The 22,891-nt window shown below is 43.0% G+C and overlaps 1 protein-coding gene across 1 annotated transcript in view; it reads left to right on the top strand.

The window, feature by feature from the left end:
- LOC140733656 (inactive carboxypeptidase-like protein X2) overlaps positions 1–16,476 on the top strand; it is a 117,570-nt gene extending 101,094 nt beyond the window's left edge. The window contains exons 17-22 of the mRNA XM_073057283.1: positions 949–1,145; positions 1,698–1,871; positions 6,529–6,898; positions 8,676–8,815; positions 15,288–15,387; positions 16,115–16,476. Of these exons, the coding sequence (XP_072913384.1) occupies positions 949–1,145; positions 1,698–1,871; positions 6,529–6,898; positions 8,676–8,815; positions 15,288–15,387; positions 16,115–16,416 (1,283 nt within the window). The 3' untranslated portion in view covers positions 16,417–16,476. The remainder of the gene's footprint in view (positions 1–948; positions 1,146–1,697; positions 1,872–6,528; positions 6,899–8,675; positions 8,816–15,287; positions 15,388–16,114) is intronic.
- Positions 16,477–22,891: the final 6,415 nt, after the last annotated feature.

Raw genomic sequence — 22,891 nt, 5'->3', positions numbered from 1 at the left:
GGGGGAAGATGCCAGAATAAAAAGTTGGGGGGAGTGGAAGAAGGATAGCTGGAAGTTGACTGGTGGGAAAGGTAAAAGGCTGGAGAGGAAGGAATCCGATAGGAGAGGAGAGTGGATCATGGGAGAAGTGGAAGGAGGAGGGGACCGGGGGGGAGGTGATCAGCAAGTGAGAAGAGATGAGGCCAAAGTGGGGAGAAGAAGGGAATATTTTTTACCGGAAGGAGAAATCGATGTTCATACCATCAGGTTGGAAGTTACCCAGCAGGATATCGGGTGTTGCTCCTTGACTCTGAGGGTGGTCTCATCATGGCACAAGAGGAGGACATGGACCGACATGTTAGAATGGGGATGGGAATGAGAATTAAAATCTTTGTCCACCGGGAAGTTCTGCTTTGGGCGGATGGAGCGGAGGTGCTCAACGAAGCACACCCCCCCCGCCCCCCAATTTACAACAGGTATCACCAACGTAGAGTAGGCCGCATCAGGAGCACTGGACACAATAGACGACCCCAGATTCACAGGTGGAGTGTTGCCTCCCCTGATAAGACTGAATTGAGGTGAGGGAGGAGGTAAATAGGCAGGTGTAACAATTTGGCCACTTACAGGGATAAGTGCTGGGAGGAAGATTATTGGGAGGGGTGAAGGAATGGACAAGGGAATTACTGAGGGAGAGATCCCTGGAAAGTTGGCGGGGGGGGGGGGGGCGGTAATGATGCATCTGGTGGTAGAGTAAGACTGGTGGTAGGATTTGTGACTTATTGTTGCTCTTGGAATTATCGCTCAGGATATATTATCAATATGCATTTCCCTGACACCGTTTTATTGATTAAGTGTGACTTGTGAGTAAGGTAATACTTTGTTTAGTCACGGTCGTTACTGGATCTCTGAAATGAGTCACCCAGGGGTCCCAGTACTCGCATCTAACTGTCAGCATTTGTTGTTTTCCAGGGGAGCCCGAATTCCATTACATTGCTGGAATGCATGGAAACGAGGTCTTAGGTCGGGAGTTGCTGCTGCTTCTAATGCAATTCCTGTGTAAGGAATACAACTACGGAAACCCCCGGATCACACGATTAATCGATAGCACAAGGATACACCTTGTACCCTCTCTCAATCCAGATGGTTACGAACTGGCTTATGAAATAGTGAGCACCCAATTGGAAATATAGTCCAAGAGTCTTTAGTTTGGCCACAAGGCCTGAGCGTAGAGCAGGGAACGATACTATTCATTAAGTAAGCATGCACTGTTCAACATTAGATTTAGTTCCATGACAGTAAATATTAATCTTATTGTGCTTGATATCAATGTAAATCAGTAAGTCGTAGGGTTTTGTTGTCAGCGCTGTACTTGGTATCTCTGGTACATTATTTGCCTAGCAGTGAAAGAAGGTGAAATGAGATACCTTCTCTCTCTGTACCCAGTAATATTACCACGAGTTAATTCTGACATGGTGCTGACTGGAATCATTGTGGAACTTCCCATTTTCAAACTTGGGCCTCAGAAGCAGATAGCATGTCATTTCCACTTTCTTTTTAAGTGAGGTTATAAAGTTAATGTCAAAGTGTTGCACAATTGAATGAGACAGGATCATCGGTCTCCAAAACAGTGAGTACACTGATCTGAATCTTGGTGCACAACCATTTGTCATAGGCTTAAGGAGGAAAAGATGAAGAGTGTTGCTTTAAATCCTCCACAGGGATCAGAACTGAGCAGCTGGGCACTGGGATACTGGACAGAAGAAGGATTTGACCTCAGTGACAACTTTCCAGAACTGACTTCAACGTGGGCTGCAAGGGACCAAAGAGGTCATCGACGAATAGCCAATCACCACCTTCCTATACCGGAAGAATACCAATCAGAAGAAGGCGCGGTGAGCGAGTGGCTAATGCATGCACAAAATTTGTTATAAATGTCAGAATCCTTAATTCAACTAACGATTTGCATAGGGATTTAAAAAACCCTGCGAAGCATCTGAAGTTAGAACCCAAAATGCTGAGAGTAGGCATACTGCTTAATGTGAGTGGCCTTCTGTCAGGACCAGAAAAACATATTTCAGTGTTGTTCTATTAAGCTAATAACATCCGCCTCAAATGAGTAGAGGGCACAAAAGAATGAGATGCTGTGGGGGTAAGGTAGGGCGGGGAGATTCCAATTATAATTGTCTCTTAACCACACTAATTGAAGGAAGGAAGATTAGAAATGAAGAGTCACAGGTTTCATACCTGATCTGTGCCCATGAGAATTAACACAAAAAAATAATGGTGTCTAGACCACAGCTGTCCCAGGGGCATCTTTAGTGTTTGGAAGAGATGGGGGACGAGTGGAGCCAGAATGGGGAATGGAAAAGAGAGAAGGGGGAGGGAGGGAAATTACTGGAATTGTTACAATTGTGTCATCAGTGAGGCCACATTTGACCGTGCACGGTCTTGGTTGTGTTAGACAACAAAAGAAGTAGGAGCGTTGGAGAGAGTGCAAAGGAGATTCTATGGAAAATTGCTTTTATTTATTGAAAGACAGTGCAATATCGGCCCTTTGAGCCCCGTTGCCCAGCAACCCCCGATTTTACCCTAGCCTAATCATGGGGCAATTTACAATGACCAATTAACCTATTAACCGGTACATCTTAGAACTATGGGAGGAAATCCGAGGACCCGGAGAAAATCAGGGAGCACGTACAGACTCCTTACAGATAATGCTGGAATTGATCTCTGAACTCCAAAGCCCTCAGCTGTAACTGCTATGCCAACGCCATGGCTCCAATTCCTCTGTGTGTTGCTGATGAACGGGTAGATGCCAAATAGTTCTCACTCATGAAATTCCAAGCTAAAACTCTGCTCCATAGATGGAAGCCAGGTGTATTTATATGGAAGCAGGTAAATTCTTAGGTGACTGGGGAACTGTGGCCTATAAGGATCTAGAGAAGTTGGAGCTGGAAGTAGATTACCCATAATATTGATTGGCAGCTCAGACAAGGAGGCACTTTCTTATGTTTAAGTGTTAAACAGTGGAAATTGATGTCCATTGGACACACGCCCTCATTTCTCTTATCACACAGAAGGATGCTATGCAGTCCACCGAGTCTATTCCAGTTCTCATAGCAATCCCAATACTCCCACTTATTTCCCATAATCCATTTCCCTCACAGCCATTAACTCCCCAGTTCTCCTGACACAAACCTGCACTGGGAGGATTTTGTGTGGCTAATTAACCTAATCACACATCTGAAAGCAATGCTCCAGGGGAACCTCATACAGCTGCAGGAACACTGTGCAAAATCCACAGAGACAGCACTGGAGATCAAGATGCCCGCAGCTGAGAAGCACTGGGATAACTTGCTGCAGTATCCAAAAGTCAAGGTGATAACTTGACTTTATCAGGACACTGTCGATAACAGTATGATCTTCTAGCCTGCTTATTCACAACACATTCAGTTTTATCAAATCATTAAATTCAATGTTGAAGTTTTCTGCCGCTTCTTGTCTGAGTGGAAATTGTTTGTTACCTTCAGGTTTTGATTCCCGTTTCATTTCGATTGGGTTTGGAGAGATCGGATTCAGCCTATGAAAGCAGCAGCCTGACTGTGTTTAGGAGTGTTATGCTAAGTTTACTTTGAGCTCTGAAATAGCACAGGTAGTAAATGAGAGCCAGGAACAGTTTGAGGAGGAGTGGGCTGCTTTGGTCAAGGGTAGAGACAGATGGCCCAGTCAGTGTAATCCGTATGAAAGTGAACGAATAGAGTCATGGATAAAGTGCAGCACAGAAACAGGCCCTTCAGCCCATCTAGTCCATGCCAAACCATTTAAACAGCCTAGTCCCATCGACCTGCACCCAGTCTATAGCCTTCCATATCCCTCCCATTCTTGTGCCTGTCCAAACATTTATTAAATGTTCAAATCAAAGTTACATCCACCACTTACTCGGGCAGCTTGTTCCACATTTGTACGATCCTCTGAGGGAAGACGTTTCTCCTCATGTTCCCCTTAAACATTTCACCTTCCACTCTTAACCCATGACCTCACCCAATCTCAGTGGAAAATGCCTGCTTGCATTTACCCTATCTAAAATCCTCATAATTTTGTACAGCTCTGTCAAATCCAGAGAATGAAGTTTTAACCTATTCAATCTTTCCTTATGACTCAGGTTCTCCAATCCTGACATCATCCTTGTAAATATTCTCTGTACTTTTTCAATCTTATTTACATCTTTCACATAGGCAAACGACCAAACTGCACAAAATATTCCAAATTAGGCCTCACCCAGTCTTATACAACTTCATAACATTTGTTAAAAGTTTTCTTTACAACCCTATCAACCTGTGACCCCACTTTGAATGAATTATGGACCTGTATTCCCAGAGCCCTTTGTTCTATTGCACTCCTCGGTGCCCAGCCACTCACTGGGTAAGTCCTACCCTGGCTGGTCCCCCCAAAGTGCAAGACCTCACACATGTCTGCATTAAATTCCACCTGTCACTTTTCAGCCTATTTTGCCAATGGTCCAGATCCTTCTGCAAGCTTTTATAGCCTTCATCTGTCCACTACACTCCCGATCTTGGTGTCATCTGCAAATTTGCTGATCCAGTTAATCACATTATCATCCAGATCGTTGATATAGATGATAAACAACAACAGACCCAGCACCGATCCCTGTGGCACACCACTAGTCACAGACCTCCGGTCAAAGAGGCAACCAGCTACTACCACTCTCTGGCTTCTCCCACAAAGCCAGTATCTGAATGCTAATCGATTCAACCTTCTTAACAAATCCTACCCCCCCCCCCCCCCCCCCAATTTGGGACCATCTCAAATGCCTTACTGAAATCCATGCAGACAACATCCCCTGCCTTGCCCTCATCAACTTTTCTGGTAACTTCTCCAAAAACTCCTTAAGATTGGTTAGACATGACTGTGCTGGCTATCGTCTAATCAGTCCCTATCTATCCAGCTAGTTATATGTCTGGTCCTTAGAATACCTTCCAATAACTTTCCCACAACTGTTATCAGGCTCACCGGCCTTTAATTTCCTGGTTTATTATTTACAGCCTTTCTTAAACAGTGGAATGACATTAGCTATCCTCCAATCCCTCAAATAGCTCTGCCACAGCTCCAACAATTTCTGCCCTTGCCTCCCTCAGAGACCGATGGAACACCTTGTCAAGCCCTGGGGATTTGTCCACCCTGATTTGTCTCAAGGCAGCAAACACCTCCTCCTCTGTAATCTATATCATATCCATGAACTCAATGCTGCTTTGCCTCACTTCTATAACAGTGTCAGTCTCCCGATGCAAAAAATTCATTTAAGATCTCCCCATCTCCTTTGGCTCCACACATGGACACCATTCTGATCTTCCAGATGACTGTTTTTTTCACTTGCAATCCTTCTGCTCTTAACATATCACTGGAAGCCTTTAAGCTTCTCCTTCACCTTGTCTGCTAGACCAAATTTGTGCCTCCTTTTGACCTTCCTGATTTCTCTCTTAAGTGTTCTCTTGCATTTCTTATACTCAAGTATCTCATTTCATCCCACCTGCCTATACCTGCTATGCACCTCCTTTTTCTCCTTGACCAGGGTCTCGATATCTCTCAAAGACCAAGGTTCTAGAAACCTGTCATCCTTGCCCTTTATTCTGACAGGCATATGCAAGCTTTGTATTCTCAAAATTTCACTTTTGAAGGCCTCCAACTTACCAAGCACACCGTTGCCAGAAAATAGCCTGAACCAATCCACACTTGCAGGATCCTTTCTGCTACCATCAAAATTGCCCCTTTTCCAATTTGGAATCTCAGCCCACAGACCAGACCCATCTTTTTGCATATTTACTTGAAACTAATGGCAAAGTGTTTCCCTACACAAACTTCTGTCATTTGTCCTGACTCATTTCCTAAATGGAGATCACACTCTCTCATTGGGATTTCTCTATACTGATTAAGGAAACTTTCCTGAACACACTTGACAAATCTTATCCCATCTAGTCCTTTCACAGTAGCTGAGCCACATGTGAAGGCCAGGAGCTGGATTTGGTTGTCAGAGGTTGTTTGAGGTGTGCGCCATTGGGAGCATTTAATGGGTAGTGGGAGCTTGTCCCCATTGCCATCCCCGGCTACAACAACCTTAAGGAACCAGATGAAGCTCGTCAGCTGCAGTAGGCAGCTCATCTAGGAGAAGGAAAATTCTGATCTCAAACCTCTGCTGCCTTCCCCTCATGGGGAAGGCTTCGAGAGTAAACCCCGAGGGAAAAATCCGGAGCTGGAGTCCCTAAGGTGATCCTACATTGAGTTTTATGTTGACTGGCAACTCCTGTGATGTTGCTGGTACCAAACTGTATCGGTCTCTGCCGTTTCTTTGGGTTCACCTGATGCATGGAGAGGGGGAGCTTGCTACATGGGCAACAAATTACTCACCGTATTGTACTGCCCTGGCTTGTGTATCTAGACAGCTAGGATGCAACGTCCATGGTCAACCCTGACCAACGGAGTACTTTTCATTTCCATATTATGAGATAAGCTTTTTTTTTGCATCTTACTCAGGTCGCTGTGGAAACACGTGCTATTATAGCATGGTTAGAAAAAATCCCTTTTGTACTTGGAGCCAACATCCTCGGAGGCGAGCAGGTGGTGACGTTTCCATTCAACATGGCAGTACCCGAAGAGGAAACAGAAGAGATGTTGCGGAGAGAAGAGATGATGCGAAGAGCACAGATGTTAGACTATTATGAGGAAAGTGAAAAACGCAAATACATGGATACACCTGATGACCATGTATTCCATTGGCTGGCTACCTCTTATGCTTCTGCAAATGTTGGCATGGTTGAAACATATCAAGGCAAATGCCACTCTGATGACTTCACTAAAGGTTCTGGGATCATCAATGGTGGGGCATGGCGTCCATCTGTTGGCAGTAAGTATAATCGTACCCTACAGGAAAATCATGGTACCAGAAAAAGTTTCAGTTCTGGAAGTTAACTGCTCTTGCAACAAGTCACTCCAAGGACGGTTAAGACTTTTCCTTAGTAAATGAAGGGAGAAATTTTGTATCTAGTCCAATGTAGGGTAAATAATCACTATGAATAAAGAGAGGGGACATTCACTTCATCTTTTAGATTTCAATAGGTACATTTAATGTCAGAGAAATGTATACAATATACGTCCTGAAATTCTTTTTCTTCGCAAACATCCACGAAAACAGAGGAGTGCCCCAAAGAATGAATGACAGTTAAACGTTAGAAGCCCAAAGCCCCCCCATCCCACGCACAAGCAGTAGCAAGGAAACTCATGCCCCCCCCACCAGCAAAAAAAGCATCAGTGCCCTCCAGTGAGCACTCGAGAGAGCAGCAAGCATCAATAAGGACACAGACTCGCAGTACTCCCAAAACTACTCGTTCACCTAGTAATTTGACATACCGCAGGCCTTCTCCTTCCTGTTTCACAGCGGGAAATTTTTCATTTTTAAACTGATGGAACAAATCACTCATTTACCAAGCTTTTAAAGTATAATTTGTTGTTAAAGGTCAAATGCGCCAGCAGCTCACAACTTTCAATGCACTGAGTATTTTCATGTGCTTGCCACGTTCTCAATGAGGAGTTGGTAACTTTGGTCGAAAATGCAGAGTATTATAGAATGACAAACACATTAAGCAGAAATATTATAAGACAGATATGAGGAAAGGGTCATTTCAGGGTGTCTAGTGATCAAGTCACTGTCTAATGACCAGGAAACTCCATCAATGCTAGACCATCCCACATTGATTAGATTGATGCAGAAAGATAAATACTTTGAAAATCTGAAGTTAAACTAATATAGAAAATTAAATTTACCCATCTAATTCCAAAATCCTTTTATTAAACCTAATTTCTAAAATACGTTCTAAAAATTGTAGATGTAGATTTTATAATGATACTCATTTTTGTCTTTTCATATTGCACCTATACTTTTAACAAAATATAACACATCCATCTTCAGTGTCCAGCTGCTTGTTGATGAATCACCCTATAATTTTACACTTGGAAGGAATCAGAATTGTTTTTGTCCTGCCCTTTAACAGCTATTAATGACAACCTACAGTCAATATTTCAGAGCTGCATGTAATCAATATGCAGAAGTCAAGAGGTTGCAACTACCTTTCACAAAGCTCTGACGTAAGATTTGTTTCAATGCTAGTTTTGTGCAATGGAAAGACTTGACAATTGGCTTTACAAGAACACTAGCCTAATGCCTCGAAAACCTGTTTCATTTCCTCGAGATGAAGGGATAATGGTGTGTTCGCCCCCTGGTGGTTGCAAGAAGTAAATCTGGTAATCTCAAACCTGAGAGGACATAGCCCCCACAGTATAAAACTGAATAAAACTCAGTAAAATCTGGAAATTCCAGAGGCCATCTGCCTCATCAAAAGATCTTTGGGAGAACATTTTGCAAAATTTGTGATAGGCTATTTAGATCATCAACAGTTCTATAAGCAAAGTTAATAGTTTAAATGTTAAAATGTACTAATGTGCAATTGATAAATTCCGATTCAGCAAAAGCTGTTACAATTGCTCCTAACAGAACTTTGTGTCATTTGGTGCTATAAATGTCTAAAAACAATTTAGCTCTGCTGTTTGGTGGCAATAGTGTGTAATGTCTTTGGACGCATTCTGACGGTGAGAGATCCGGTCCTGAAAAGTCTTCTTTTCCACAGCTATGAATGATTTCTGCTATCTGCACACCAACTGCTTCCAACTCTCCATTTATGTTGGCTGTGATAAATTCCCTCATGAGTCTGAGCTGTCAAAGGAATGGGAGAAGAACCAGGAGGCACTGCTCCACTTTATGGAACAGGTAATGGAAAACTACTAACGTTGAATGCAACATTGAACCATTTCCAGTAAGATAGGTTTCACGAGTCCAAAACATGCTGACTGGCTGAATCAAATTATCGCCCGATTTCTTTGCTGAATTCCACTTGTACACCGTGCCCTTAATATTTCATTACAGCATTCATTTGCATGATTTGAGCCTTGTTAATCTTCTCAGATTGAATCTCCTCTCACTTTCCAGGATTATGTTCCCTCTGCCCGTGTTCTCTCATCATATCACCTCATCAACATCATTCCATGGCTTAAAACTACTCTCCTTAAAAGTGATTGGGTAGGAAGGCAAATGGTATGCTTGCCTTCATTGGAGTCGTAGAAAAGTACAGCAGAGAAACAGGCCCTTTGGCCCACCTAGTCTGTGCCAAACCATTTAAACTGCCTGGTCCAATTGACCTGCACCCAGACCACAGTTCTGAAATCAAGCTCGCATACACCACTTGCACTGGGAGCTCATTCCACACTCTCATGACCCTCTAAGTGACGATGCTTACTCTCACATTCCTCCTTAAACTTTTCACCTTTAACCCATGACCTCTAGTTGTAGTCCAACATTTCAGTGGAAAAAGCCTGCTTTCATTTTCCCTATCTATACCCCTCATAATTTAGTATATCTCTATCAAATCTCCCCACAATCTTCTACATTCCAAGGAGTAAAGTCCTAACCTATTAAATCCTCCCTTATAACTCAGGTCCACCAGCCCTAGCAACGATGATTTACATTTTCTCTGTACTCTTTCAACCTTATTTACATCTTTCCTATAGATAGGTGACCAAAACTTCAAATTAGGCCTCACCGATGTCTTATGCAAATTCAACATAACATCCCATCTCCTGTACTCATTACTTTGATTTATGAAGACCAATGTGCCAAAGGTTTTTCTTTACTCTATCTACCTGAAACTCAATTTTCAAAGAATTACGGACCTTCATTACCAAACCCTTTGCTTCACTGCACTCCTCAGTGCCCTACACTTACTGCGTAAGACCTACCCTGGTTGGTCCCACTGAAGTGCAACACCTTGCACTTGTCTGCATTAAATTCCATCTGCCATTTTTCAGCTGGTCCAGATCCCTCCAAAAGCCACGACAGGATTCTTCACTGTCCACTACACCAGTCTTGGTGTCATCCACAAATTTGCCGATCCAGTTAACCACATTATCATCCAGATTGTTGCTATAGATGATAGATTACAATGGACCCAGCACCAATCCCTGCAGCACTCCTCTAGTTACAGACCTCCACTCACAGGCTACCACTCTCTGGCTTCTCCCACAAAGTCAATGTTTAATCCAGTTTACTACCTCATCTTCTTCCTCCCATGCCGGATCGTGTCAAATGTCTTTCTAAATTCCACGTAAACAACATCCACTGCCTTGCCTTCATCAACTTTCCTGTTAACTTCTCTGTAAGATTGGTTAGACATGACCACCACACACAAAGCTATGCTGACTACTCCTAAACAATCCCTGTCTATCCAAGTACTCATATATCCAGTCCTTCAGGATACCTTCCAATATTTATTCCGAAAGGCACATACAAGCTTTGTATTGTACTCTCAAAATTTCACTTTTGAAGGCCTCCCACTTACCAAGTACACCTTTGCCAGAAAACAGCCTGTCCCAATCCTTTCTGATACCATCAAAGTTGGGCTTCTTCCAATTTAGAATTGCAACCATATTTACTTTGCATCGAATGATCATTATCAACACCATTAATTTCAAAGTGTTCTTCTACACAATCTTCTGTCACCTGCTCTGTGTCATTCCCTAATAGGAGATCAAGTAACACACACTCTCTCGTTGGGACTTCTACGTACTGATTAAGGAAACATTTGACAAACCATTCCATCTAGGCCGTTTACAGTATGGGGAGTCCCATACTGTATCATATGTGGAAAGTTAAAATGACTTACTATAACAACCTGTTTCTTGCAGGAGTCTGCGATCTCTCTACAAATTTGTTCCTCTAAATCCTGCAGACTATTAGGTGGTCTGCAATATAGTCCCATTAATGCGGTCATAATTTTCTTATTCCTCAGTTCGACCCATAAAGCCTCACTAGATGAGCCCTCCAGTCTGAACACTACCAAGAAATTTTCCCTGGCTAGTAATCTCTCCCACACTATTGCATCTGAAACAACGGAACTCTGGAATATTAAGCTGCCAGTCCTGCCCCTCCTGTCTCACTAATGGCTACAATATCGTAATTCCATGTATTGATCCATGCCCTGTACTCATCTGTCTTTCCTACAATACTTCTTGCATTATTTGGGGCATGGAGTATAAATGTTCAGAATTGGTGTTGAAGTTGTATAAAAAGAATAAACCTTGGCTGGACGGGTCTGGTCGTCACACCATAGGAAAGATGTGGAAACTTTGGAGTGGATGCAGAAGAGGTTCACCAGGGTGCTGAGCAAAAAAACCATAGAACTTGGTGTATCAGGCAAAACCAGTGGAGGTAAAAACATAATTGATATTTCAGATCCTGATATAGAGCCTTGACCTAAATTTCTTTCCTCCAGATTCCAGCATCTGGAGTTTTGTATCTCTGCCAGGCTTTTGCCTGGATTGGAATGTATCAGCTATAAGGAGAGGTTGGACAAACTCATTTTTGCCGGAGCTTTGGAAGCTGAGAGATGACCTAACAGAAGTATATAAAAATTATGAGAGGCATCGATAGGGTAGAAAAGCTTCCCTCCCCCCAGAGCAAAAAGGTCAAACATTAGCAGGCAAAGGCTCAGATGAAAAAGAGATGTGTGAAACAAGTTGGTGTAGTTGAAGACAGGAGGTGTCTGTTAAAGAAAACAGCAGAATATAGTCAAGTTACAGGTATGGGCAGAGAAACAGAAGGTGGGACTTACTCTGAGCAAGTGTAAGGTGTTCTTTAGGAAGTTAAAGTTATGTGGAAAGAATAGTTAATTGCAGAACCCATAACAATATTGATGTAGAGTGTTCTGGGGTCTAAGTCTATAGCTCACTGGAAGTGGCCGTGGAAGTAGATAGGGTGGTAAAGATGGTATGTTTGCCTTCATTCTTTGGAACACTGAATACAAGAATAAGGAAGTCATATCGCAGTTATAACAAAAACCTTTAGAGAGACTCCACTTGGAGTACTGCATGCAGTTCTGGTCATCTTGTTATAGGATGTAGAGATTAAGGTGAGGGTGTAGATTTACTAGGATGTTGCCTGGGCTGGAGGAGAAGTCAGACAAACCTAGAGCAGTAAGCAGAAATCTGATAGAAATTAGAACATAGAAAACAACAGCAAAGGAACAGTCCTTTCGGCCCACAATGCTGTGCCAAACCAGCTAAAAAAAGTACATTTTTAAAAACCCAAAACTAATCCCTCCTACTGACACAATGTCCATATCCCTCATCTTCATCACATTCATGTGACTATCTGGTGGCATCCGTCGGTCTCTAGAGACCATGGATCTGCGCCTGGAGTTTCCAGGGTGTAGGCCTGGGCACGGTTGTATGGGAGACCGGCAGTTGCCCAAGCTGCAGGCCTTCCCCTCTCCATGCCACTGATGTTGCCCAAGGGAAGGGCACTAGGACCCAAGCAGCTTGGCACTGGCGACGTCGCAGAGCAATGTGTTGTTAAGTGCCTTGCTCAAGGACACAACACGCTGCCTCAGCTGAGGCTCGAACCAGTGACCTTCAGGTTACTAGTCTGATGCCTTGTCCACTAGGCCAACACATATCTAAACATCTCATAAAAGCCTCTAATTATTTGCCCCTACCACCGTAGCTGGCAGTGCATTCTAGGCATCTACGATTGAGAGAAAAAAAAACATCCCCTTTGACCCTTCACCCTCTCACCTTCAATGCATGCCCTCTGGTATTAGACATTTGTACTCTGGGTAAAAGATACTCCCTCTCTACTCTATATCTATGCCACTCAAAATCTTATAAACCTCTATCAGATCTCCCCACAGAGAAAACTATCCAAGTTTGACCAGCCTCTCATGAAGCACATACCCTCTAAACAAGGCAGGATCCTGCAAACCTCTTCTGTACCCTCTCCGAAGCCTGAACATTTTTCCTATAGTGGGGTGACTAAAAGTGTATACAATACTGTACTCTAGATATGGCCTAACCAGAGTTTTATAAAGTTGCAACATAACCTATTGACTTTTTAACTTAATGCAATGACTAATAAAAAGCATTCCCTAAGTCTTCCTCATCATCCCATCAACCTGTGCAGAAACTTTCAAGGAGCTATGAACTTGGAACCCAAGATCTCTCTGCTCAGCAACACTGTTCAGAGTCTTGCTCAGCCTTGCCCCTAACAGTCTCTTTGCATTTGCCCTATCAAGGCGCAACACCTCACAATAGATCATCCAATACTTCCTCCTCCTTAACCCCTAAATGCCCAAACGTATTGTGGCACTCAGCACGGATATCCTGGTCCTCATGTGCTGCTTGACCCTAACTTCTAAAGCTTTACATACTTTTCCTTTCTGACTAATTTCATCACCTCTCTGGACATCCAAGGTTCTCTTATCTTTCCATCCCTGTCCTTCCTTCTAAAAGGAACACACCTTTCCTGTACTCTGTGCAATTGATCTTTAAACACCCTCCACATGTCTAATGTGGATTTGCCAGAAAAAAAAGGTGTTCCCAGTTATCTTTCATTAGTCCCTGCCTAATGTCCCTCATAATTTCCACAAGGACCATACCTCTCCTTATCTATAGCCATCCTGAAAGTTAAGGAGTTATGGTCACTGATCCCCAACTGCCCCCGGAGCACACTTAACAAATTCTGCCCCATCAAAACTTCTCTTCCCCTTTTCTGCCGGTCATTGGTGATAATATGCACCATGACCTCTGGCTGTTTACCCTCCCCTTTGAGAATATACTGCACCTTCTCCAAGACGTCCTGGATCCTAGAACCCAGGAGGCAACACACCATCCTGGTGTCCTTTTTGTAGCCACAGAATTTCCTGTCCGTCCCCCTAACTATCAAGCCCTCTACCACTACTGCACTGTTTAACTTTATCCTTTTCTGACTTATACCCTACCTCCACCCCACAGCAGCATCCAAAGAGATATACTTGTTGCTGAGGTGAACAGGATAACACTATGAGAGGTAGAGAATCAGAATCCTCTTCCCATGGAGAGGTATTTAAGATGAGAGACGGAAATTTAAAGATGACCAGGTCAAGTTCTTGGAACTCCATCAAGATTACATCGAATGCACGGCCCTCATCAATAAGCTTCAGTACCTCTTCAAAAAAGATCTTTCAAATCAGTCAGTTATTGCTCTCCAAGAAAGGCATGCCAGTAGTCTTAGATTCATTCCTGACCTTCCAAGTCTAGATGAAGCCTTTTCCTCAGAACTTGTTAAAAAATGAAATCCCTATTGATGATATTAAACTCACAGGCCTGTAATTACCTATCTTATCTGTGCTGACTTGCTGAAAAATAGGTAAGGTTTGCTAGCCACCTTTTTGAAGGTAACTTGGTACCATGATACAGTGTCTCTCTGATTTATGGCACCGTGCTTAGCACAAGAACAGATGTAAATTCACAGCCTAAAGATTAAATGGGAAAATATTCAATTACTTTCCATATTTAATGATTTTAAATTACTTACAAAATATTTTTAGTTTAAAAACTTTTAAGAATGTCTCGTAACTTGAGAAGTCTCAAGTCTTTTCATCAAAAACTGGCAAGATGTTCAGGAAGTCATGTCTCTCTGGTTTGTTGCCAAGCCCTTTCTTTATCTTGCTGGATCCCTTCTGGGTTCTGCAGATAAACATCTTTGACACGTCCCATCTGGACTGGCTATACGCAAACAAGCATGGGTTCAAACTGAGCCTGCACTGGCCAAAAGAAAATTGAGTGTGTATGTGTATCTATACACATACACATGGCAATGATGGAGTACTGCAGGAGGGGTGTAGGGACACCAGGAAAGGTCATTTGATTGGTTCATTGATCATTACAGAGTGTCTCTCTGGTGCTTCCCTCTCCCTGCCCGCTTCCCACTCTCAGCCCACAATAGAGACCCATATCAGAATCAGGTTTAGCATCACTCACATGTGTCAGGATTCTTTTGCTGCAGCAGCTATACAGTGCAATACATAAAGTTACTACAGTACCATGCAGAAGTCTTAGGCACAAGACTTTTGCACAGTACAGCACTGTATGCATTCTTACGTGTATATACTTCACACAAAGAGCCAAAAGCTAAAATGCAAAAGAAAATCGCGTTAAAACCATTGTTCCATTTTAGCGATGTAAAAGAATTGCAGTTAAAGCTAACCTGAAGATTCAAGGAGACAAGGATCAAAATCTAATGCAGGGGGTGGGGTAGATTTAGAAGCAGTGCATCCATTCTAAACCTGTGACACTTCTGTGGGAAGAAAATTTTCAAATGCAGGAATGTACATTGGGTACTAAAAGCTTGCTTTTACAATATTCTGTTTCAGATACATCGTGGGATAAAAGGCCTGGTACGGGATTTGGATGGAAATGGGATTGCTAATGCCACAATATCAGTAGAAGGAGTAGATCATGATGTGATGACAGGTAGAATACCATTTAAAATATTTCCAGTGGATACAATTCACGATCTCCAGTAAGACTGTTAATAAATTAAGAGACAGGATAAAACATGTTACCAATGCCTCCTGAAAAAGCTGGGCAAGATCTGAGAAAACTGATTGCAAATTTCAATTTCTTGGAATAAAAGGAAAGAATGGAGTACAATTCAATTGGTGCTTAAAAATAATCAACCAATGCTAAGAGAAGGAAATATATAGTGTGAAAAGGGAAGGGAAGAAACCGAGAACATTCTTAACATTGGAGCTAGTCAAGTTAGTAATGAGGACTATTCAAAAAAGAGTAGCAGAAATCTGAAACTAACCAACCCCAAAAAACATGGATGTCGATTTTGGCAAATCAAAAAAGGATATTAAAGTATGAGAAACATGATTTGTTTCTCCAGAACAGATTTGGGGTGGGGGTGGGGGAGTTTGAATAGTATCTTAATGTTTCTACAAGAAACAAGAGCGAAAGGCAGATCCCATGTTAGTCCCAGCAGTATTCAAGTCTTGAACTACAAAGTTGTACAATTTAATCTCTTGATTTCATTTTCACCAAAAGAAATAGTAATAATTCAGTGAAACAAATTCTATCTGAAGAACTAAAACCTAGATTGAATCTTTAGGATGCAATTTTTGTTATGTTAACTGTTCCTCCCCATATCTGACTTTAGTGTTTCAATCAACTGAGCTGGTTTTGCTTCTTTTTCTAGCAACTGATGGGGACTATTGGCGAATACTGAACCCTGGTGATTATCGAGTGACTGTGAAAGCAGTGGGTTACGCAACCAGCACGCGGGTGTGTCATGTGGGATATGAGAATGAGGCAACGCAGTGCAACTTCAATCTGCGCAAATCCAACTGGCACAGAATTCAGGAAATCATGGAACAATATGGACGCGAGCCTATCAATATGATCCTGTCGCGAGGAAGGAGGGTAAAGAAGATACGCAAAATTCGAGTGCGTGCAGGATCTCGGATGGGTCACCGAAACCAGACCCGGACTTCACAGTAGAGGATTTGCTCAGTTGTACATTTAGATTTAATTAGGAAATAAAGGGCTTTTTGTTTAGAAGCAGTGATGTCACTGATGGACTATCATAATACATCTATAAAAATCATTACAGTTAAGTCTTGTCAGAAGTATAAATTGCTATAATTGATCAATGTGTATGTGGATCAAGTTTCAATCAGATTTAGTTTTGTGAGGAGACTAAACCCTTAAAACTGCCTTCAATCATTAGCATTATCAATAGTCATGTAATACTTTAAAAATGTAACTTTGCCTAGCTTCATCAGCAGAAAAGAACGGTCTCATTATCTAACTTAACATGGGCGCATCACGATGAAGTAGTTAAACATCTCCAGATCCTCTGGGATTATTGTAAACAGAACCAAACCAAACATGCTTATCCAACTCAGTACAGTAAAACTAACCTACAGTAACTTCTACACAAAGTAAGCCCAACATAAATATTCCAACTTTTAACATTCAGATACCCTATTCCATCCAAGTGCTCAAAATCCCTTCTCAGTATAAATCAATAATAATTTTAGAAATCTGTACTAATTTTCCTTGAGGAAGGGTCATTGTAAGAGCAGAACTAAATCAATCCATGGGAAGCTAGAATTTTAAAATTTGTGGTCCAAGAGATTGGTACAGATTTCAGCTCAATAAGTGGTAAGATTAAACATTTAATAATTGTAGTGCCACAACTGATTTCTACCAGTTATAGGGGATATGGAAGTAACTGGTCAGATTATATTCTATTCACCATAAAAGCCAAATAGTAACAAATGCTAGAAATTTAATTTGAAAAGCAATCCATTAAATGCTCTGCAGGTCATGAAGCATTTATGAACATAAAATCAGGGATAACATTTCAGGCCAATGACTTGAAAACATACTTGGTTCTTACTTGTATCTGTAGAATCTATGCCAGGACTCAAGCGATGACCACAGGGCAGATAATTTTTGATGTGCCAGGCAGTGAAATAAACCGAGCTATCATGTGGAATTAATTAGAAAATAATTAATTTAAACATCAAACAAGAATGATTACAGTCTCAGCACCACAAAAGTATACATTTCAGTGGTCTGGTAAAGACATTCAACTCCTGTTCACACATTCCACCTTTACTATTTTTGGGCTCGAGGAGGCAAACTCTCATATTTACACCTGATATTTACTAAAGCATGGCAAGATTGCTGATGCAGTTTAGATTAAATGGAAAAAATAAATATCAAAGTTCTAGCCCTTACCATCAAAATAAACTTTGACGAATGAAGAATTATAATTATTCCCAATAAGGAGCTTTTAAGGATATATGGGCAGCTATAATTTTAATCCAAGTTTCAGAAAGAACCACAATAAACTTCTGTGACTGAGGATAGGGTTTGAAATGTAAATAGCTGTCCATATTTACTGGAATGTAAATATCTTGGAATTACATAACTGATTATAGCTTGCCATTGCAGTTTCAATACTGGTTATCGAAAAAGTGCTTAGGAAATGTGTTTGTTGATTTGATGTTGTGAGTGATGTGCATTTCCATTCAGCTCAGTGGAATCTTTAGTTGATTGCAAGTTTCTGAAGCAGAGATCTACATTTAATATCAGTTATAATTGTTTTCTCATGCAAATATAATACAGTAGAAAGTTATTTCATATAGATAGGAAATGCAGTATCAAAAGAGTTGCCATAGTTTTCCTATAGCTTGTGTTTTGAAATATATCCATTATTTTAACAGAATAAAAAAGATAGCACATAATGAACTATTACTTCTAATTGGTTTAATTTTGAAAGCTTCAGTAATATTCCAAACATCTAAATCAATATCCCAAAACAAGAAACTAGCAGGACAAAACATTATGCACCATCTATCGTTTGGATCTAAAAAGCTGGATTAAGCTTTCAAATTTACCATAAATTTCACTCATCTATTGCCCTTACATACTGACCTATACTGGCTCCTGGTCTGCAGAATACCTGTCCTTGTATCTATCAATCCATGGCTTCACACCTCTTATATACCCTCCTCCAGACCTAGTATGGTCGGAAATCCTTGTGCTTCTTTAATTCATGCATCCTGGGTGTACTTTTTTAAACCTTTCCACCACAGGTTGCTTTGCCTCCAGATGCTGAGGATCTATGCTTCAGAATTCCCGTAATATATTTCATTGCTTTGAGGCAGAATATAAGCTCTTAACTTTTAGTCATCCATCCCAGTTATCAACTTATGTAGGTAAAAATGACTTGTCTTTTAGACAATATCTTTATACATTTTCCCACTGTAGGGTTTCTCTGTAATGTTAACTCCTAAGGCTAATGAAATGGCTTCTCTGTAATGTTAACCCATGAGGTAATGGTTTCTCTGTAACAGCAATGTTCGGGTTATAACTAAAGATAACGGGTGACTATCCAATGGGGGAAATGTTATTCCTGCTTGTGTGTCTGAAAGCTGTTGGTTTTGCGGGCTTTTGCCAGAAGGCACGAGGGGAATGAAGAGAGGAGACGCGACTTGAGCGAGTCGGTGGGCCGTCCGACTGGGGGGGGGGGGGGACACCGAGCGGGGGTCCGGAGGAGATCGATGGCGGAAGGAGAACTACTGGACTGCGTGAGCTCCAACTTTGTGCGTACAGGACTGTTTAATAGATTATTGGCGCCTTTTCTTTTATATTTCGTTTCTCTACTAATCATATAGTCAGAGTTATAAAGTTTACTCGTTTAATCGCATATTGTGTACTGTTTGTTATTTCAGGGTATTGATTTGTAACAGGGGACACATCGCGCAGCATCCACCCAAACGAGATTTCTTAAGTTTGGCCAGGCAGGGGGTTATCACCCTCTATATTAAACCGCTAGGAGAAGCGAGTGTCACACAACTAATACACAAATGTAAATTTCACCAAAAGTAAGGATTCAAATTCAACTCTAAATAACGGGAAATTAACGATCTCCTCACTGGATGGGCTGAAAGAACAAAATGTGAAAGTAACCAATCGGTTCCTGACGTTCTCAGAACTGTCAGGTTAGATTATCCCGCAGCAACAACGCTTTTGGTCTGACCGGGAGCTCCTGGGCAAGTTTCCAAACATGCGTCAGGAGAAGGGGGAGAAGCTCTCCGCGTACCACTAGACAGACGGTTAAATTGTTTGCGGCGCCGTGGGGTCATTCGAGCGGCTGAGGTGGACCAGGTCACTAGGGGCGCCCAGGCCCAGGACAGGATTGCTGGGGATCTCCGGCAGTCCCGTAAAACGCCCCCCCCCCCCACTCCATCGTTCGTTCAGCTGATCAGAGAGGTGCGGGAGGATGAGAACGCCTTGGGGCAGCGAGAGGACTCCGTCGGGAGGGCGCAGTTCTCGGTAGTAGCCCCTCGTGGTGAAGTGACCGGGGCCAGCTCAACCCGGGAAGTGGCAGAGCTGAGCGCTGAGAGGCCGGGGGGTTCACGGCGGGTGTGGACCCTTCGTATGATAGGACTGGTAGGGGAAGGGCCGCGGGTGGCTGGGGCGCCCGGTAGTGTGTGCTGTAACTGTGGGTAAGAGGGACACTCCCGGCGGGAATGTGAGCGGCAGGGAGACGCTCGGAGAACGAATCCACGGGTATCCAAGCAGGGAGAGTCATTGGGAAAACTTGGAGGGGACCCAGTGAGGGAACTGCCTGGTGTCTCTGGGGGAGCACGTTCCCAGCAATGTACCAAGGAACTCCCGAAAGCAAAAGACCCGATTCCGAAAGGATTGGTGGGACCACGCTCCAGCGTGTCGCTTCGGATAGAGGGTATCTATGCCAAAGCCATATTCAACACGGGTCGCAGGTCACGTTACTGTACCGTTCCTTCTATAACCGGTATCTAAAGCATTCAGTGCACTGGACATTTGGGGTATCGGTGCTGGTGATTATCCTTACGATGGGTATTGGTCAGTGAAACTGGAGTTCTCGAAGGCCGATGTGGGAGCGTCTGAGGTTCTTGATATATTAGTGCTGGTTTTGCCTGAGAAGTATCAGAGGATCGCGTTGAAGTCACTTCATGATGATTCTGGACATTGGGGTGGAAAAGACCTATGGATTGCTCAAAGATCGGTTTTACTGGCCCCGAATGAAGTCGGTGGTTGAAGAATACTGCAAGTTGTGCATTCGTTGCATACGCCCCTTTGTCCCACATTCAGAGTGCAGGGCCCCTGGAACCCGATACCAGCAACACGGCAAATGTCTTACACCCGATATGCTCAGGCTTTTCCTACAAAGGACCAGAGGGCGACTACGGTGGCAAAAGTGTTATAGGACAAGTATTTCATTCATTATGGCATTCCCAGGTGGATACATAGTGACCAGGGATGGGACTTCCAGAGCAGACTTATCTATGAGTTACTGGACATGCTTGGAGTCCAGGACCAGGGCGATCCCCAGCCTGAGAGGTTTAATCGGACCTTGCTAGACATGCTCGGGACCATGCAAATCAGCAAGAGCAGGTGGAGTCAACATATTGGGCATCTGGTTCACTGTTACAACTGCACACTAAATGAAGCTACTGGGTACATACCATATTATCTTAAGTTTGGATGCGAGGCGAGGTTGCCCATTGACCTTTGTTTTGGGATTAACGCGGGTGACTTATCACCGAAGCCTTATCTGAAGTACGTGTCTGATATGAGAAGACAGCTGAATTAGCTGGGGTTGCGGCGCCAAGCAGAATCGAGGGAATAAGAGGAGGTACGATCAGAAAGTGAGGTTCTCCCAACTCTTGCTGGGAGATCGAGTCATAAGGAATTTGGGGCTACCTGGGAAGCACAAGTTGGCTGACCACTGGGCAGCCACACCCTATGTGATGGAGAGTCAGATGCCAAAACTACCGGTTTTCTGGGAGAGACCAGAGGAGGGGAAGGGGCCTGTCAAGATTCTCTATCAGAACCACCTGTTGCCCCAGGACAGGTAGACCAAGAGCCCGACTTGGAGCCTACACCTAGTAAGAGGAGTCTGCGAAAACACAGGGTGACTGCTGGGCCGGGCCCCACCCATGAGAAGGATACTGACTCGAAGGATGATTATCTGGATGTGTGGTATATGCTGCCCTTTGCTAATTCCCCATTGACAGAGGAAGAGACTCCTGGCTCTTCTCCCACTGAGTCAGGTGAAGTGGAGGGGGCTAGCCATGGGCAGCCTGGGTTACAGCAGGACACTGAAGCAGAGGAAGTGGGGCCTGGACATGGGACAGAGGGCTCCGAGATGCAGGGGGACAAGAGTGATAGATCAAGGGAGGACATGGCAAGCAGACCCAGTAGAGTCTGAGACTGAAGAGTTAGGTGAGGAGGTACAGAGGTCTCAGAGAATTAGGAGACCACCGGATAGGTTGGTCTATGTAGTGCCTGGGGAACAGGGCGTGATCTCTACTGTTTTGGGGAGTTATGTCACTGCTTTCTGCACTGGATTGGGCTTTGTGTTGTGAATTATCTCAATGTCATGAGGGCATGACTTACTTCGGTGGGGGGAGAATGTAAGGTTTCTCTGTAATGTTAACTATTAAGGCTATTGAAATGACTTCTCCATAATGTTAACTGATGAGGTAATGGTTTCTCTGTAGCAGCAATGTTCGGGTTATAACTAGAGATAACGGGTGACTATCCAATGGGGGAAATGTTACTGTTTCTTGTGTGTCTGAAAGCTGTTGGTTTTGCGGACTTTTGCCAGAAGGCGCGAGGGGAATGAAGAGGAGACGCGACTTGAGTGAGTCGGTGGGCTGCCCGACTGGGGGGATGTGGGGGGAACACTCCCAGTGGGGTTCCGGTGGAGGAGATCGATGGCGGAAGGAGAACTGCTGGACTGCGTGAGTTCCAACTTTGTGTGCACATGACTGTTTAATAATTATTAGCGCCTTTTCTTTTATATTTTGTTTCTCTACTAACCATATAGTCAAAGTAAGAGTTATAAAGTTTGCTCGTTTAATCGCATATTGTGTACTGTTTGTTATTTCAGGGTACTGATTTGTAACAGGGGACACATCGCACAGCATCCACCCAAACGAGATTTCTTAAGTTTGGCCAGGCAGGGGGTTATCACCCTCTATATTAAACCGCTAGGAGAAGCAAGTGTCACACAACTAATACACAAATGTAAATTTTCACCAAAAGCAAGGATTCAAATTCAACTCTAAATAATGGGAAATTAATGATCTCCTCACTGGATGGGCTGGAAGAACAATATGTGAAAGTAACCAATCTCAGCCAAATTCCAGATAAATGCAAGTTTTTTTGCACACACTGGCCAAAGTGTGATGCCAGTTATGCAACAGATATGTAGATAGCTTGCTAATGCCCCACTGAAAGTAAAGATAATTATCTGGCAGTAACCTGAAAAATTTGTTGGCAAGTTCCAACAATCTGTTCCCTTAAGACCTAACTCAGTAAAGTGCTTGTTAACTTAAAGTCCATCAAAGGACACTTTCATACTGAAATGAACCAGAATAGAATATAACCTGCGGTACCATGGACTGAA

The sequence above is a fragment of the Hemitrygon akajei genome, chromosome 1 (genome assembly GCF_048418815.1).
Source record: "Hemitrygon akajei chromosome 1, sHemAka1.3, whole genome shotgun sequence".
Lineage (NCBI taxonomy): Eukaryota > Metazoa > Chordata > Chondrichthyes > Myliobatiformes > Dasyatidae > Hemitrygon > Hemitrygon akajei.
This window is presented reverse-complemented; position numbering and strand designations above follow the sequence as displayed.